The sequence below is a fragment of the Calliphora vicina genome, chromosome 4 (assembly GCF_958450345.1).
Source record: "Calliphora vicina chromosome 4, idCalVici1.1, whole genome shotgun sequence".
NCBI classification, from domain to species: domain Eukaryota; kingdom Metazoa; phylum Arthropoda; class Insecta; order Diptera; family Calliphoridae; genus Calliphora; species Calliphora vicina.
In genome coordinates, this window is record NC_088783.1 from 195,925 (window position 1) to 214,121 (window position 18,197).

The 18,197-nt window shown below is 35.0% G+C and overlaps 2 protein-coding genes and 1 long non-coding RNA gene across 3 annotated transcripts; 1 reads left to right on the forward strand and 2 right to left on the reverse strand.

Annotated features, from left to right (window-relative positions):
* Positions 1–215: 215 nt before the first annotated feature.
* Positions 216–857, reverse strand: LOC135958813 (uncharacterized). The gene is made up of 2 exons (XR_010576458.1): positions 741–857; positions 216–681 (listed from the first exon to the last, which is right to left on the reverse strand). It is a non-coding gene; the product is annotated as an uncharacterized LOC135958813 (long non-coding RNA).
* A 3,335-nt stretch (positions 858–4,192) lies between these two features.
* Positions 4,193–5,851, forward strand: Chchd2 (Coiled-coil-helix-coiled-coil-helix domain containing 2). The gene is made up of 2 exons (XM_065508999.1): positions 4,193–4,409; positions 5,006–5,851. Exons 1-2 carry the CDS (start codon positions 4,363–4,365, stop codon positions 5,430–5,432), a joined length of 474 nt encoding a protein of 157 aa, XP_065365071.1. The 5' UTR covers positions 4,193–4,362; the 3' UTR covers positions 5,433–5,851.
* A 5,243-nt stretch (positions 5,852–11,094) lies between these two features.
* Positions 11,095–17,958, reverse strand: xmas (RRM_XMAS2 and SAC3_GANP domain-containing protein xmas). Its single transcript, XM_065507881.1, has 4 exons — positions 17,802–17,958; positions 17,101–17,746; positions 16,119–17,036; positions 11,095–14,415 (listed from the first exon to the last, which is right to left on the reverse strand). The coding sequence occupies exons 1-4, from the start codon at positions 17,858–17,860 to the stop codon at positions 11,221–11,223; spliced, it is 4,818 nt and encodes a 1,605-aa protein (XP_065363953.1). The 5' UTR covers positions 17,861–17,958; the 3' UTR covers positions 11,095–11,220.
* Between the last annotated feature and the right edge of the window lie 239 nt (positions 17,959–18,197).

The window sequence follows — 18,197 nt, forward strand, 5'->3', positions numbered from 1 at the left end:
TCTATGCTATAATACTAATAACAATGATATTTATTTATAAAAAGAAAATAGAGTAAAACATTACAAATAAAATTGATTTGGGAAACAATTAATATCTAACCCTATGAATGTGAATGTTACTATGTGGAATGTCCGTCCATCTCTATCTTTTGATCTGTTTCAGTATTAGATAGATTTAAAGGATTTGATTTATTAATAATAAACTTAATTACCAATTGTTTATAGTATCAATATTTTTTTATTGAAACCTGCAATCTGAGATAGAGATGGACATTCCACATATTAACATTCACATTCTTATTATTCTTAATAATACCAAATAATTAACTAAACAGCATTAACAGGACAATTAAATAAAATATTGAAACATTTCAATATCGGTACTTCTGGGAAATAACTTGGCATGTAGGTGGATTTGACGGGAGTTGAGCTTGTTGTGGGGTGCTTGATTTTATGAGTTTTGAAAATTATCGCTTTCATTGTCCGAAGACGATGTCTGTTGAGGTGTTGTGGAATTTTGATTTCTTTTGCGGACTTCTTTCACCAATCGTTTCGAAGGTTCTTGTTGTTGGACCACTGCTGAAGTTGAAGGTCTATCAACAACGTGAATAACACTTTTACTTGATTCACTACCCCATTAATCCATACATGTCGCGCGTCTCCACGCGTTTGATTATATTGCTTAAAACATAATTTATTTAAGTTTTTATATTTTTAAAGTTAATTTAATATACACATACCAATGCGGACTTGAGAGCGCGTCCGACGGCCTTGCAACGTGGGATGAAAGCATTGCGCAAAAGCCTAGGAAAATTAATGTGTCATCGACGTTCGACTAATGCATATAGAGTCCAGTGAACATTGATCTGTAGCGGAAAGAAATTACCCCATATTGGTTAAAATAATATCGGCTAAAGAAGAAGACAGAAAGCTTACCCGCAATGAAATATCCACCGAAAGTCCACTGATGAAATCATATTGGGCCCTATGGAATAGTCTGCAGTGTTAAATGGCTGCTTATACCGCATATGGGAAAGAGCTGACGGTAAAACGGTGACAAATCTTATAGTGGTACCATCCTCTAGAATAAACAAAGTAATGAAAGAGTTCCATGATGGTCCCAGTGGTGTGACAAAAACCTTAGAAAAGTTAAAACAACGTTTTTATTGGGTGGGTTGCCAGCAAGCAGTAGCCGATTGGGTAGCCAATTGTCCACAATGCATAGCAGCTAAGAAGTCGTGGACAACTTCAGCAGTATAACGCAGTTTTATATATCTCAAATATTTTACGTGGCAACTCTGGGATGCGAAATGTCAAAATAGGAAAAAATAACAAATAAGAATAAAAAAAAAACAAATAAGTGGTTAACAGTTGTGAATCGTGCAAAAATTGTCTTCGGGACAAAACTCAAGTTGCCTGGTGATTTAGAATTCGGTATTAAGCCCTCATCAACAAATAATGAAAACACTTCCCAAGAGCAAGATGACCTTAACAAACTACATGAATTCGTACGCAGGCGAAGGCCAGCTGCTGTATAACCCACAACGTAAGAAAGGACTGTCTTATGCCATGTTTCCACGGCAGTCTGAATTACTTAATTCGCGTTTTGAATTAAGATTGCGAATCAACCTGTTTACACGACAACATTCGTAATTCAGTTTGACATTTATTTATTTCTTCTTCTTGTTTTTTTCTTCTTCTGTTTACATGTTTTGTTTTTTTGTTTATTTTGTTTGTTTGGTGCAAATTTTAAATTGTGTAAAAAATCAGCTGCCACTTTTTGCCTCAACGATTTTTATTTCATTTAGAGTTTAACATGTCAATTACGAGGAAGGAGCTGTATTTTTATTTTTAAGGTTGGCGTGGCATTCCGCCCACTTCAAATTTTTTAATGAATGGTATCCTTTAATTCCTTCCACACATACAGAAAGACGGTGTGAAAATTTCAGGAAAATCGGTCCAGCCGTTTCGCCGTTTATAGGCTTCAAACAAACCCACAAAGAAAAAATGTACATACAAAACCACACATTCATGCCCAAAAAAATTTTTTTTTCTCAGATTGTTTAACTGATGAAATAGTCAAAATTTTCAAAAGTCTTTTTCCCGGCTAGATTGAGCAATTGGACCACTGTGCGGTGTGGGTTAAACGTGTCGATCAAGACGAATTTATCAGTCGTAATTCAGCCACAAAGTACACAGAGGCGTCAAATTTGACAGTTCAAAAACACTAAAATCAGCTTTTTTTGAAATTGTTTCGATAGAAAGAGAAAACAAATTTGCGGTTTAATACAGATAGTGCGTTAAAACAAACAACTATATAAATAAGCACAAAACCAAACCAGTTGTAATTGTTTCGAGCGAAATAGACAAATATATTTTTTTTGCCGTGTCGCCTCTGTGTACTTTGTGATTCAGCTCTGGGTGGAGAAAGAGCTCGCGCGTCATTGTCATTATCGCTTACTCCCTGTCTATACTTGACAAATATTTATCATAACAATTAATGACGTTTGTTGTCAAGACAAAGTTGTCTGAGCAAAAGCACTAACAATTTTGTCATAACGAAGCAATAATACTAATAAATGAAGACTATACCTGATAATTTTTTATCTTGACAACGATTTTGACATTTATCATGATAAAAATTTATCACTTATAGACAGGGAGTTAAGGGCAAAGTTTTGCGGCTCACTCTCGCATTGGATGTTTGGCGTCGTATAACTGTACCGCGTTAGAGTTTCTCGAAGTTTGCATTGGTCACATGCAATCGTTTTTGATTTGATGAAGATATAGGTCGACTGGGAACTAAAATCAACGTGGGATAACCTGGCAATTTGAGAGTTTTCAACTCCGCCAACCAAATTTAAATTTCAAAAAAAAAAGACGAATTTATTAAAAGGTGGTGTTGATTGGTCAACAAGTTCAACAGTTACAAAAATTACTTGCAATTAATTTGTTTCTGTTGGCTGGAGCTTTCAAAGTCAACCTTTTGTTTTTGTTGATATTATGTTTGTTGTAGTGTTCGTAACAACAAACCACAAAGTATACAGAGATGTCAAATTTGACGTTTCAAAAATTCAAAATCAGATGATAGGGCAGTTCTCTTAAAAAGGGATAACAAATATTTTGTACTACAATATCAGTGGTGTGTTAAAGCAAAACGCTATACACAACGCGAATATGGTAGACAAAGTAATATAATCAAAATTCGTTGTTATGAATTCGGTTGGTGTCAATGTTCAAGTTCAGTTTTCTTTGTAATTTTTTTAAAATTCCAGCCTTTGTCAGAAAACGAAGCCGATACGTAATTAATGCCGGCGGCGGCTTACTTCAAAGTTATACGGCGGCGGCTAAGTCGAGTAATTATCGGCGGCGGCGGCTAAGAAAAAAAATTCAGCGACTGCTCAAAGTCGACTAAGTCGGTAACAACAATAACAAAATTAAAATTACCGAATTTGAATTTACCAAAAAAGATAATCAAATTAAAAATTAAATTCAATTAATATCGGCTAATGCAACTATTTATTGTTGCTGGGTGTAGACGGCTTCTTTTGGCATTTTTGCAATTTCAAGATATGGAAAAAGTTTGTTGTTTTTTATACAAATATAAAATAAATTAGCTTAAATCAGCTTAGCTGGATAATCGACTTTAGCCGTCTACTTCGGCGGCGGCTTAATGAAGCAATAAATATCGGCGGCGGCTAATAGCCGACTTTTAGCTGATCGACTTCTTGCTCTGGTCTTTGTATGAAAATGACATTTGATGTCAGACATATTTGTGCGAACAATTGTTCTGACAACGTTGTTCGAACAAGAACATAACATCGACAAGAGTTGTCCACTCGAGACAAATTCATGTGCGAACAAGAAATTGATATCTTGTCATGATCGGGGTAACACCACGTCTTGACTAGTCACAATACATATTCATGTGCGGACAAGCAATTTTTAGCTGTCTGAACAAATTAATGTCTTGTCAAAACCGGTTGTTACATATGTACGTATACATAACCATATTGTCAGCGAAGCAAATTTTAAAAATTTCTTTGTGATTTTATTGTCTTTACACTGGGTATATTTGAATGAATTTTTTTTAAAGTTGTGAGATTTTTTTAATTTTTGCTGCTATATAAACATTATTATTTTAAAAGTTTCAGGGAAATGGCAACCCTTACCGTCTTCGAATTTTCTGGTTTTTTCGAAATAATATAAAACTTTGACAGTCATCGATTTGCAAGTAGAAAATAAAGAAAAATTAAAGCGAACGGAGGATAACAAACAACGTTTAAGTGCACTTTAATAATATCAAAAATAAGAAATTTAACATTGAAATTTTTGCAAAAAATTAATTAAAAATCAATTAAAATGGTTAGACGTGGTCGTTCTGCAAGCCCCCCACCAGCTTCAAGAAGGTAGGAAAGAAAAGTGTGACAATTTTCTAATTGGAAAATTTAATTAATGTTATGAAATCAGAATTTGCTAGATTTATCTTAAAAATATATATGTATCTACATATTAAGTGCATGAATATATTTATTAAGAACAAATGAAGAAATTTTGCTTTTGATGTGAACAATTGCATGTGATATGTAAAATTCGATCAATATTTTTCAACATGATGAAATTACTTCCGAAAAAAAATATATCAAAGTTTTCCAATGGTTACATAACCTCAATTTTTAGCAGTGTGAATTAATTTTCGTCGAAAAAAATTAAAAAGGTAGATCTGGCGAATAAAATTGCAAAAATTCATACAGTGTATCACATAAGATTATAAAATTTGCTATATTAGATAAAATGTACACATAAATGCTTTATGTAAGTCAGAAAGGTCGCAATTTGTATATTTGATGCAAACAAAAGTAGCAATTTTATGTTTGGAAAATTATGACAAGTATTTTGTATATGTTTGAAATATAAACAAGTGCATTTGCTATATCGGGAAATGCTAAACAAATTACATGTACTTTGTTAATATTAATTGTACTAAATATTTTTTTATTTCTAGAGTTGCTCCATCTCCAGCTCCTACACCCAATGTTCCAGCTCGTGCTGCTCCAGCACCTCCACCGCCAGCTCCTATGCAAGCTGCTCCAACAGCAGTAGGTGCCCCACAGCAACCTTCCATGTTTCAACAGATGGCTGCAACAGCTGGAGGAGTTGCCGTTGGATCTGCTATTGGACATACTGTTGGTCATGGTCTTACCAGTCTTTTCAGTGGCTCTGACAAAGAAGCAGCAGCACCTACTGCAGCCCCACCCGCTGCTCAAGCCCAACAATATGGCGGTGCTGCACAACCTAATGAACCACAGGGACCATGCAGCTGGGAAATTAAGCAATTCTTACAATGTGCTCAAGGTCAATCCGATTTAACACTCTGTGAAGGTTTCAATGAGGCGTTGAGACAGTGTAAAGTTCAACACCATTTACAATAGATAGAATGTTAACCGTGGATGGGATTGGTTTGAATTGTTCTTAGAACTTGCAGAACAAATCCAACATCATAAATTAAAATATCCTATTTTACTTTTAATTAGAATTTGATTTTTTTTTTTAATTCATTGAGTTTATTTTGAATTTTAATATAGCAAATAATTATTTAATTTTAATTTTTGTAAAAAAAAATATATTTCCATAATAAAAAACCAGGTAGCAACAGCAGTCACCAAATATGTACATCGCAATATGTTAAAAAAGCTTATCCATGTTTTAAAATTTTGTTTGATTCCTGGGAAGAACAAGGAAATCCATTTTTTGTGCATGAGTCATTTAATATATTCACAATTGGTTGAAAGGTTTTTTAAAATATTCATTATATAGACTACTGTTGTTATCACCACTATAATAAAAACAACGAATTTTTATTTATATTTTGCAGTGTAATTGTACAAAGTACATACATGTGATTTAAAAAAAACTGATACAGGCCTGTCGCACATTTTGTTCGAAATTGTTTCAATTGCGTAGTTTTTATTCCGATCGATTTCGTTTTGGTAATTTTTATATTAAAATAAAAGTGAAGTTTTTGGTACAGAAAGTGAAGTTTTTGGTACAAAATTACCAAATTGGTCAAATTACCGCATTCGTGATCGAAAGGGCTATCGTAAAGAAAAATGATTTAGATATCGAAATTATGATAAAATGTACTAAATATCTTGCTCGATATCGAATGACATAATCTCAAGTAAGAAAATTACGATCCATTTAACTCGATATCGAATGCGGTAATTCGGTCCCTGAATTTTCAATAACAATAAACATTTAACAATACCAAATAATTTAAAAATAAATATCAATTTCACTTTGAAAACTGAAAGTGGTTTCATTCCGAAAGAAATTTTACTTTTTCTAAAGAAGTGAAATACGGAATTAATTCACTTTCGATCGGAATAAAAGATTAATTCTGTGCATGATACCTGGGCAAACAGCTTAGTTTGCCCACCCAAATATACAATGTATGTATATTTTTGTGTCCGTATGGAAGAACAGCTTAAGTCGAAACGAAAAAAATTGGAAGTATTCCCAATTTTACTGTTTTTTACACAAAATCTGTAACATAACATATTGATATTAAATTTATTAAACATCAAAGGTACAAGTTTTAAAAAAAGTATTGGTAAATATAGAAGATTTGTGGCATTTTCTACTTAAAATCTTTTTCATTATCAATTCGCCCTTATGTCGATTTAAGCCACTCTTCCATATGGCCACAGATTTGTATCACTTACTTGCGACCAGGCAGTCAACAAATTCACCTGACGAAACTGTTTTTGATATTTCTATCATTAAATACCTTTATTAGTAGAAACGCTACCTTACGTTACCGAAGAGGCTACGTTACTGCATATATAAAAATAAAATGTTCCATGTATAGCGGAGCCGATTAAGCCATTTCTGTCTGTTGAAATCAACTTTCCGAAGCCCCCAACTAACTTACATACACGATTCATACATCAATATCAAATCGAGAAAATCTCAGCCATTTGTGGCAGGACAACCTCGATTTTTGTCCTATATCTGGATTATTAAGTCATTAATATACACAATATGGATATCTAATGATAGATATTTCAAAGACCTTTGCAACGACGTATATAATACCATAGTGAGTTATATTCCAAAATATAAATTAACAGTTTTGAGTAATAATCAATTTTCATAATCAATTTTTAAATTTATGAAAGGTTTATAAAACAAAATTGTCATACAAAATTTGTTTTATAAACCTTTGATAAATTTAAAAAATTATTTTGAATAAGGCCCTTAAGGATTACGTAGGCAAGATCTTATGTTGTCCGCTATTGAAAATGCCCTCTCACATTTGTATTATGTTATTGGTATTTGTCACCACGTAGTTAATCTATAAAAAATTCAATAATGTCCATACATACATATTTTTCTTAAAAGATTTTTCACTAAATATTAATATCCTTGGTATGGTATGGTATTCAGGCAGCCGTCCAAAACCTTAGGTATTGTTCAGCTCACTTGGGTCCAATAAACGTTCCCTTTGTGATACCTGAAAGGAGAATAAAAACAGAAAGGAAGAAAAAGGAAAATAGAAGTTAAAGAAAAGGGAAATCTATAGTTTGAGTCATAGTGAAGTTAACAAGAGTAGAGTGTAAAGAAAAAGAGGAGGAGGAGAGGAGTTAGGAATTCAAAGAATTCGAAAAACGCAGACCATCATGGGATGGTTGCTGGATCCATAGAAGGTAAAGTTTGCGTGACCGGTCTTATCAACCATCCGGTTTCCCTGATAAAGGCGTCTATACACCTTAGTTCCTTTACAGATAACCCGGAAAGGGTACTGACGAATCTCTCACCTAAGAGCCTAGCACGTAGATCACCCAGTGCCGGGCAGTAACAAAAGAAGTGTACGATGGTTTCTTCCTCTTCCTCGTTCTGACAACTTCTACAGAAGTCATGATGAGGTAACCCAAGTCTTGCGGCATGAGTCCCGAAAGTGCAGTGACCGGTGATCATCGCCACCAAGTTGCTCAGACGTATTCGTTGTAATCGAAGTAGATACGACGTGCGTTTACAGTCCAACGCAGGCCATATCATCCTCGTAGTGGTACAAGTGGGTTCATTACCCCACCTTGCTTGGGCAAGTTCGTAATACGCGTTTTGTATCAATTCCTTGCAGGTTGATAACGGGATTCCACAGAGGAAGTCTATTTCGTCGTCTGACATCAAGGCTCCTCTTCCCGCCAAGTAATCGGCAATACAATTGCCCTCATTGTCCCTGTGTCCACGTACCCATGTGAGTACAACTGTCGAATGTCTCGCCATCAAATTTAAGGATGTCCGGCATTCCTGCACCATATTCGATGTTGTGTAAACACCTACCAGGGATTTAATTGCGGATATATTGTCATTATATATACGGATATCTCGACCAGATACACTGTAATATCTGAGCCAGTTTGCCGCTCTTCTAATGGCCGATATTTCAGCCTAAAGGATGCTGCATCCATTTGGGAGCCTAAAGGATATTCTTATTCCGAATTCAGGAATGTATATGCCTCCGCCCACTCTATCCCCCTTTTTGGACCCAACCGTATAGATCGATAGCCTCATTTCATCGACAGGGAGACCATCAACAAGCTCCATACTGGATGGGATAGAGAAACCGAAATTCCTCAGGAAGAAGGGTTTGGGGGTACAGTAATCAATAAGATCAGGAAGATTTCGTAAGTTTCCTATTATGCAAGCATGTCCATAGGACCTGAATTTCCATGCGTTGCAGGCCTTGAGCCTAAAGGCCGTGTTTAATGCCAATTGCCTGGCCATTAGATCTACTGGAATCCAATTGAGTAGAGTAAAAAGCGATTTTGTCGCGGTAGTTCGCAATGCCCCTGTTATCAGGATTGCCATACGTCTCAATACCCTTTCAAAGAGTATGCGATTGGAGGCCTTATCCATTGACCCCATAAAATAGTATTGGTTTAGTAACCGTATCGACTAGCCAATTCATGTTCCAGGATCTAATACCCCATTTCGTGCCTATGGCCTTTTTGCAGATATACATAGCCGTCATGGCCTTAGCTGCTCTTGCCTCTACGTTGAGTTTCCAGGATAATTTCCTGTCAAGTATAATACCCAGGTATTTTGCACTATCCGAGAGCGACAGTTCAGTGCCGCTTAGTCGGGGTAGCGTAAAGTTAGGAATCTTATTCCGTAAAGAGAACAGTACAAGTTCAGTTTTACTGGGATTTACACTCAAACCACTATCGATACACCATCGATTTAAAATTTCGAGTGCTGTCCCCAGTCTTGGTGATATCGTGCCCAGATGAAACCCTGAGACCGCCACCGCTACATCATCCGCATAGGCAACAGTCTTGTAGTTCAGGGAATCTAGTTTTCCGAGCAGACAGTTTAATGCCAAGTTCCACAGAAGTGGAGATAGGACACCCCCTTGGGGAGTGCCTCTTTTGGCAGATCTGGAGATCGTGGTCGTTCCAATTTTAGAACGGATGATCCTATAATTCAGAAGGTACCTAACGTACCTAACTACTGATTGTTCAAGTCCTAGTGAATCCAGGGCTGATATTATGGTTGCAGATTTCACATTGTTGAATGGCCCTTCTATATCCAGAAAGGCGACAAGTGTGTAATTGCGGAATTCGATAGATTTCTCGATATACCCTACTAGTGAGTGAAGTGCCGTCTCAACCGATTTCCCTTTTGTATAGGCGTGTTGAGAGGGAGATAATAATCCCTGGCCAACTGACATTCTTATATGAATGTCAATAATTCTTTCCAGGATTTTAAGCAAAAAGGATGATAGACTTATTGGCCTAAAGTCCTTTGCCTTGGTATGTGAAGCCTTTCCACCCTTAGGTATAAAAGTCACATTGCATTCGGTCCATTGATTAGGTATGTAGGACCATGAGAGACAGGCTTGAAATATCGTAATCAGCCATGGTGTAACTAATTCTGCATTGTTTTGCAGGTCAGCAGGTATGAAACCATCAGGACCCGGAGATTTGTATGGTGGTGGTCCACCATGGTGGTTAATATCCTTACAAGTTGTAATGTTTGTTAAGCACCTTAATAAATCTTTTAGGAACACACAATTTAGTCGACTAGTAAAGCATTTAAAAAAAATTTGGTTATGATAACCGAATTTATTGTTAATCGAATGATTCAATCTTAATGACTGAAATTGTATGTTGTGGATGACAAATTTTAGTTGGGGTAAACTGACATTTTATTACTAGAATCGAGAAAAATCTACGGTTATAATCGAATCATTTTGTTGTAAAATTTTATTCCTGCAGTTTCGATGTAATTATCGATATTTTAAATGTGTTACATCTTTATCATTGAGTCTAAAGGTAGGAAGATATTCGCCTATGCAGATGACGTGGTGATTCTGATTAAGGGAAAGTTTTTCTCCACTATCAGTGTCACCATGCAGGAAGCGCTTGGTGATATCTCGTAAACCCATCGAAAACAGATACTGTATGAGGCAGGTCTTATCGATCAGGACGTCACTCCTTCTGGAATTTCTGATCATAGGGTCGCGACCTTCAACTTCGGTGTCTCACCCCCAGTAGAGTTCCCTAGTAGGGACAATTGGGTAGAATCCGATCAACTGTTCGATGGGGGTGCAGTTTTCACTGACGGATCCAAGATGGACTCTGGTACAGGGGCTTATTTGATCGATAAGCTATCAAACGTTCATATAGACACTCTAACGAGTGTAGCGTCTCCCAGGCAGAGATCTTCGCGATCTGGAAAGCCACAGAGTTGATAAGGGCATACGTTAATGAGGTGTCTGTAGTGACTCGAATTAAACTCGACAACACTTCCTCTTTGCGCATGTCAAAATTCATTGACAGATTTAATTCCCTCTATTTTTTCTATACCACTGTGAAACGTTTAGACGCTACCCGTGATTATCAACTTATATTTTTATCAGATTTTGCATATTTACCATACCAATTTTTGTTATGGATGGAATGACAAAATCAATACACCACCCATCAAAACTATAAATGGTTAATTTAAAACACACTCGCCATTTACTTACCATTAATTTATTTAGGTTTTCCATCGACGGTGCGTATTGACATTAAAATAAATATATTTTCACTTTCCGAAATAGCTCATTTATTTATTTAATGTATAAAAAATTATTTTTCAAATTTAGTCTTATCCATAATATAACAATAATGGTTGTATCATGGTCTTATCTACATACATATGTATGTTTTACATTTGTATACCATATGGCTCTTTTCGTTTTCTACATTTTAGATCTTCCATAGATTCTATTTTGTGAATTAAATTTCTTGCTTTGGCTATAACATTATCCACATCTGAAGATAGATTTGGTGATTTTAAACATGATCGTTTTCTCTTATGTGTTGTCGGCGATGTGTTTTTCATGACTTCATTAATTGATTTGTCAATGTCATGAGTTAATTCTAATACAAATGTAGTATCATATTGACCAATTTTCTTAGATAATTCAAACTGATAAAGTGAGTCATCTAATGTTCGCTTAAGCTGTAAATTTGATGACAAATTCAAGGAAGAATTTTTGTGTCTAGTCAACTTGTTACGTTTAATTTCTTCAGCTTTACGACAGGTTACTTCTGCTTTAGCTATAATTTCATCAATAGCTTCCATTGAAATACAATTTTCTTTATTCTTCTCCTGCAGAGTCTTAGGTAAACAGGTAGGTTCTTCACTGTAATCAACGGATACTGAATTTAAAGGTTCATAATTGAGCCACCAGGGTTGTGCTTGGTAGTTTTTGAAGTCATCTTTCAAGTATATAACGTTCAAGTTTATAAGTTCTTTATGGAAACGTCTAAGGGTTCTATTTATATGTGTAAATATAATGGGTTTCAAAATGGTCAAATAATTTATCATGACCTTACTTGAAGTAATTTCTATATTCTGTAAATATTGAAGTTTCATTTGATTGACCAGATTTGATATGGCTTCATAAGAAGCATTTGTTGCGGCTAGATCGTCATCTATGATGCACTTTGATGTATAACTCAGTATCCAAAGTTTTAAATCTTCAATATCGACAGGAGTTTTTTCATTGATGGCGGGCAAATATAGACTTTCTAGAAAATGTTTTATATTACTTTTTTTTGCTTCTAATTTCCACTTGATCGGGAAAAACTCCAAACCCAATGGGATATTATAATATGTATTTTCGGGAACAAATTCCTTAAGTTCTTCAGGAAATTCAGGCATCTCTTGAAGTTCTTCTTGTGTAATATGCAATAAATGATCCAACGCTTTATGAAAGATGCCCACAGCATGTTCAGGAAAGCCACAAATTTTGTTAAAAATTGGATTTCTTTTAGCTGAATCACTCCAGCGTTGCCACATTTCCTCGCCTAATGAATTTTCTAGAAAAGGCAATACTTTTTGCATAGCTAGTGCATTTATTTCATTGTTATTCAGTAGATAGCTTTCTTTTGTTATGAAATCGACAGCGTTTATAAATACTTTGCGAAATCGGAAATCTTTTCTATTTATTTGGCATCCAAAAATTGAAAACGAATGTATTAAACCTTCCTCCTGCAGGATATCTAAGCCTAGGATATGTGCCAGTTCGTTTTTATTGCAGGTGCAATTGTATGCAATAATTGCTAACGGAACACGCTTCAGATTTTTTGTTAATTTTAATAAGTTATAAATACGCTTTCGGCTGTGCCTTTCAATATCGATCCCAGATATAAAACAGATTACACCATCGTTGTGGTCTCCTTCAGTTGTCATTAAATCCCCCTGTTCATTTTTGGGAATTATGCCGTTGAGTTTTCGCACACACAAAGCAACATTATGTTCAATACCGTGAACAAAAGGGCCGGTTTTAATTTGAGACTTTTCTATAAATCTCATTAGCCATTTGTTGGAGAAACTTTCAAATCCAAGTAACTCCTCTTCATTTGCAGGAAGAGTTATAAGAAACTTGAAATATTTTCTTTGTTGTAATAGGCCACAAGATGTGAAGTTTCGTTTGCATAGCAAATGCTGACCAACTAATGCGAATAAATTGAGAGGATTTTGGTTTTCCTCCTGCAAAATATCTCGTTCTAGTCTTAGAATTTTATTAAAATCACAAGGCTGTCCCAAACGATAACGTTTAATCATTTGTAAGTTATTTTTCTGACAAGGATGTTCTATAGATTGTACATACTGAGCTCTTGTATCTGTGGTGACCCATAATGGGGTATTTTCTATTAGCTTCCTCTGTTCCTTTTTCTTGCGTAAGTGAAGTAACCATCTGCTGAAGTAACGATTCAATAGTAATTGATCGTAACACATGAGTGCGTATTCTTCATGAGCTATATCTTCAACACATTCATTTACAACTTCAGAGATTAATAATTCTTTTTGGAGATCAGAAGCTTGCTTGACCGTCTGAGAAATACACATTTCAGCTTCCGCAATTCTGGATACTTCTTCGTCAATCAATTGAACTACGATTTGCTCCGTTTCTCGCTCAGCTTTTTCTTGTAAAATTATTTTAAGCTGATCCAGTTTTTGCTTCTCTATAAGTTTTTCATGATCTTCCTGCCTTTTTTGTTTTTCCCTTAAATTTTTCAGTTCGAGATCCATAACTTTTCTTTTTTCTTCTTGAATTTTTGCTAGTTTTTCTTTAAGTTCTTTTTCTAAAACAATATTTTTTTCATCCATTTTGTTCGAGTCACTTAAAATATCTTGAGAAAACATATTTGTTGCATTGCTTTGAAATACATTGTCCATTTTAAATGAGTCTTTAGGAATATCGGTTTGGTGTTGAAAAATATTCACTGTTTCCCTTGCAGCTTCACCAAAAATGTTTGTACCTTTTGATAGATCATTTGTTGCAGCAATGCCACCAAAAATATTCCCCATTGTCATTAAAGGTTTATCTGAATTAGTCTTAAATATTGGATTGAGATAAGTATTTGGTATTTGTTCAGATCTTACACTGGCTCCCGCGGACTTGAAAATAGATTCACTTGCAGTCGTTGGCGGGTTCGCTCTTCCAAAAACATTGCCGCTAAATTTAAAACCACCCGGCGAAGAAAATAGTTTTTCTTTCTTCACACTAAATGAGTCCAATGTATTTTTTTGTGTTTCTTCCTCATTTTCTCGTTGAAGATATTGTTGTTTTGAAGATATATGTACCAAAGTTTGTGGAATTTTAAACAAATTGGACTCAGTGTTTGAGGCAAGATTTTTCGTCGAAAATTCATGATCCTGCTTGTTCTGAATTGTCGCTTTAGCATCTTTTCCTCTCAATTGGTCATCTGCAGTCCAAGATTCCATTTTAAGCATACCATTTACATCAAAACTATTGTGCGGCTGATGATGTTCAAACATCGATGGCGGAGGTAATGTTTGACCAAAGACACATTCACCTACCGAGGAAAATCGTTTAGACTCGACAAGCTAAAAATATACAACAAATGTTGATGCACGCTTCGATTATCTTTATTATATAGATCATACACATGTACACTCTCGATCAGATGATTAGAACCACTGGAATATCTGTTTTTAGTAGGCCATATCTTTTTAAATATTTTGTCGATAGCTAAAATTTCACTACCATCGGAACGAGCACTTTCTTAGGATTACAAAAATAACAAAAACAACATTCAAATTTAATGACACAGTAGTTTCAAATTTCTTTTCCAAAAAAAGATAAAATAAAATAAAATTTGTTCCGTTCATATGATTAGAACCACTTTGCATTTTTAAATTTTTTTGCAAGTAGTCGTCTTTAATTTATGCATTATATTATATCTAGAAGAAAAACATTACTTTCTAATAAAGATTAGTGAAAAATGGTCAAGAAAAGTATTTTAAACATAGCGGAAATAGACAAAATCGATGTTAACCGTTCGCAATGATATTCCTTTTGCGCTTGAAATTTGGAGAAGTCACAAAACTGTGATGGGATACTTAAAAGATATTGAAAACTATGGAAAAAATTACAAAGAAAGGATTCCAACCGCTTTAACTCAAACGGAAAAGAGAAAAATCTTGAGGATTACATCAAACTCGTCTCTTTCAGCGCCAAAAATCAGGACCCAGATACCCAGGCAAGTATCGCAACCGTGAAAAGAGCCATTGCAAGCTGCGAACACCTGAAATTAAAAAAACTGAAGAAAGGACCTCCGCTGAATAATGTAGGCAAAGAAAATCGACTAAAATTAGCTAGAGAGCACATGACATGGGACATTCTAACAAGAGGTCATGTTAATGATTGGCGTATTGTGGATTTCACTGACGAAATGAAATTTAATATGGATGGGCCAGATGGCTAAAATTATTATTTTCACAATATGAGAAAAGAGGAACTATTTTTAAATCGCCATCACAGCAGAGAGGATGGGGTTATGGTCTGGGTGCTATAACGTATTACGGCACAATTAATTTAGAATTTAAAAGTGCAAAAATTACTGGAGAAAGCTACAAGACTCTGTTGCAATCATCTTTCCCTAAATTAAACGATATTTTTGAACCGATTCCATGGATTCTGCAACAAGATAATGCTCCTATTCATAATGGCAGAGATGTAAAAGAATTTATTTCAAACCAAAATGTTCATATCCTTAATTGGCCACCATATTCTCCCGACCTAAACATAATTGAAAATGTGTGGGGTTGGCGTTCGCGCAAGGTTTATGAAATAGGAAGACAATTCGACGATAAGGACTCATTAATTCAAGCCATAAAGGACTCCTGGAATAAAATTTCTTTAGATTTTTTGAAGTCACTCTATAATTCAATAAAAAGCCGTGTAATTGAAGTAATTTTAAACATATTACCGATAAACTTAATATTATTGGTTCTTATTATTAAATTATTAAATAGAGAATTTTTAATTAAAATTAGTTTAATGGTTCTAATCATATGAAAGGAAAATTTTTCATTTTATTTTATCTTTTTTTGGAAAAACACTTTTAAACTACTGTTCCTTTAAATTTTAATGTTGTTTTTGTTATTTTTGTAATCTTAAGAAAGTGCCCATTCCGATGGTAGTGAAATTTTAGCTATCGACAAAATATTTAAAAAGATATGGCCTACTAAAAGGAGAAATTCCAGTGGTTCTAATCATCTGATCGAGAGTGTATGTCTGCACTTACCTGCAAAGCTCTATCCATTGCGTATTCGGCATCGGGCTTGCTTAAACGATCTAACAATACTCTGTTATCCAGAACGTCGCAGTGTAGACCGTAATGATTAAAAAAGCTTACGGCTGATGTCTCATCTTCAAATCCTAGGACACGAGTTAAATACGACAACGGCAAATATACATCATTTTTACGCCAGTTGTGGGACTTAATTATTGCGTCCATTGCACGTACTCGAAGCTTAGTAAAATATCCCAACAAAATACAGGCAGACAAGTAAGATGTTTCATTCGACTTAATCATTGAAAAAAATCGAACAAAGTTATTATTTTGTAAAGCGTTGTAGAAGGAAATTGATCTCTTTATTTCAACACTTTTTTGAATGAACTCCGGTAGTTGCTTAACTTCCCATAAGAAATTTGAGTCCCCTAAGTTTAGAAGTATTACATAGCTACGAAATTCGGCTTCACAAGGACATAGAATTCCTTTGATTCTTAAATCATGATACATATACTTTAAAGTTTGCAGACACTTTGTTAAATTCTCTGCGTTAATTTTTTTATCAAAGACTGAAGGGTCTTCTGCTACCAGACGTGCAGCACAATGTATATGAAATCTTGCACACTGTTCAACTAATTGTACTGCTCCCAAAGAACATAGTTCTTGTTGTGTTATGTCTTTTCTTATAGAACGTGTTCGATCCCACATAAAATGAAACCAATCACCCAATGAAGTTTTAGGATCCTCACATAATCCCATAATTCGGTGCACCAAATATAACATTGTCATTTGCAAAACAGACTCAGATCTTAATTCGTGCGATAGCGGTACTTCTTGGTCTGCGCTACTGCGAGAATATTCCTTTACAGCCTTTTTATGTGAAATTGTGGATTCACTACCTACCTCTTCAGCCATCTCAAAAGTGGAAACCTGCAAGTAACAGCGGAATGATTTAATTTACACAAATAAGTTGAAATAACTTGATGGATATTACCTGCCGCTGGAATTCTCTCATCAGTCTTTCTTTCTCTGGACACATATCAGGACATGTTCCCTTTGCTGCCACGGCCTTTTTTATATCGGTTTGACGAACGGTGGTCAAACGTATTAATTTATCTCTTGCCTCTAAAACCCTATATTTTTCTTCATATGTGAAAGCGGGTGCTTTTAATATAGATTCTAATTCGTTGCGAACTACACTATCAACTTTTATCATTTCAGGTTGAGGTGAATACTGCCTTCCCTTTGGAAATTCCTTAAGCGATTTATTTGGAGCAGCTAAAGTATTGGTTAGTTTAGATTTTTGCAATTGAGCTGCCAACCCTGTCGACTGTCTCAAGTTAGTCCCCAGTCTGTGTCCTGGAGACATTGCCTCTAGTTCGGCTTGTACTTCCGGATCAACCCATTCTTCCGTATTTTGTACATGTGCCACTTCATGTTCTGCGTAGCACACTACGAAATCTATACCATTAAAGTTTCCCGCATTTTTGAAAGCCTTTTCTGCGTCTTCCTTACTTTCATATTCAACGGTGCAAATCAAACGTTTCGGTCGCAAGATAAATCTTTTTATTTTTCCAAATTTACTAAAGTATATTTTTGCAACAATTTTATCTAGAAATAATTCTGGAATCTGCGCACAACTATAACAAAATAAAACAATTAAAAACAATTTTGTTTAATTTAACATTTACGCACGCTATGGCATTGTAATTTATATTTTTTTCCGTCGTCTCATATTCTCCATCCTCAGACATGATTTGTATTATACTTTGTATACAAAAAATTTACTAATAACAAATTATTTATATTTCTTTACATTTATAACAATACGTGCAAGGCGAATTTATAAATGCGCTTTGAATTAACAAGGTGAGGGCCAAGGTGCATTTAATAAGGTGCCATCGGCAGCACAGCTGATTATAGAAATAGCTCGCACAAATGTCAAACTACATATATAAAAAATATTCGCCCGTACGTCCGTATGTCAAACTCTATATATAAAAAATAAGTGAATTCGCCTGTATTTATTTCAATTCGCCACTGCTGTCACCTTGTTAAATACGCCTTGGTGAGGGCGTCCCGGCAACAAAT

Bases quoted from the DNA above. Each gene is read 5' to 3' on its own strand.
- Chchd2 (XM_065508999.1), top strand. From the start codon at position 4,363: ATGGTTAGACGTGGTCGTTCTGCAAGCCCCCCACCAGCTTCAAGAAG. The intron at 4,410-5,005 runs GTAGGAAAGAAA...TTTTATTTCTAG, and splicing joins CCCCCACCAGCTTCAAGAAG to AGTTGCTCCATCTCCAGCTC.
- xmas (XM_065507881.1), bottom strand. From the start codon at position 17,860: ATGTCTGAGGATGGAGAATATGAGACGACGGAAAAAAATATAAATTAC. The intron at 17,747-17,801 runs GTGCGTAAATGT...ATTTTGTTATAG, and splicing joins ATAAATTACAATGCCATAGC to TTGTGCGCAGATTCCAGAAT. The intron at 17,037-17,100 runs GTAATATCCATC...TGTTACTTGCAG, and splicing joins TGAGAGAATTCCAGCGGCAG to GTTTCCACTTTTGAGATGGC.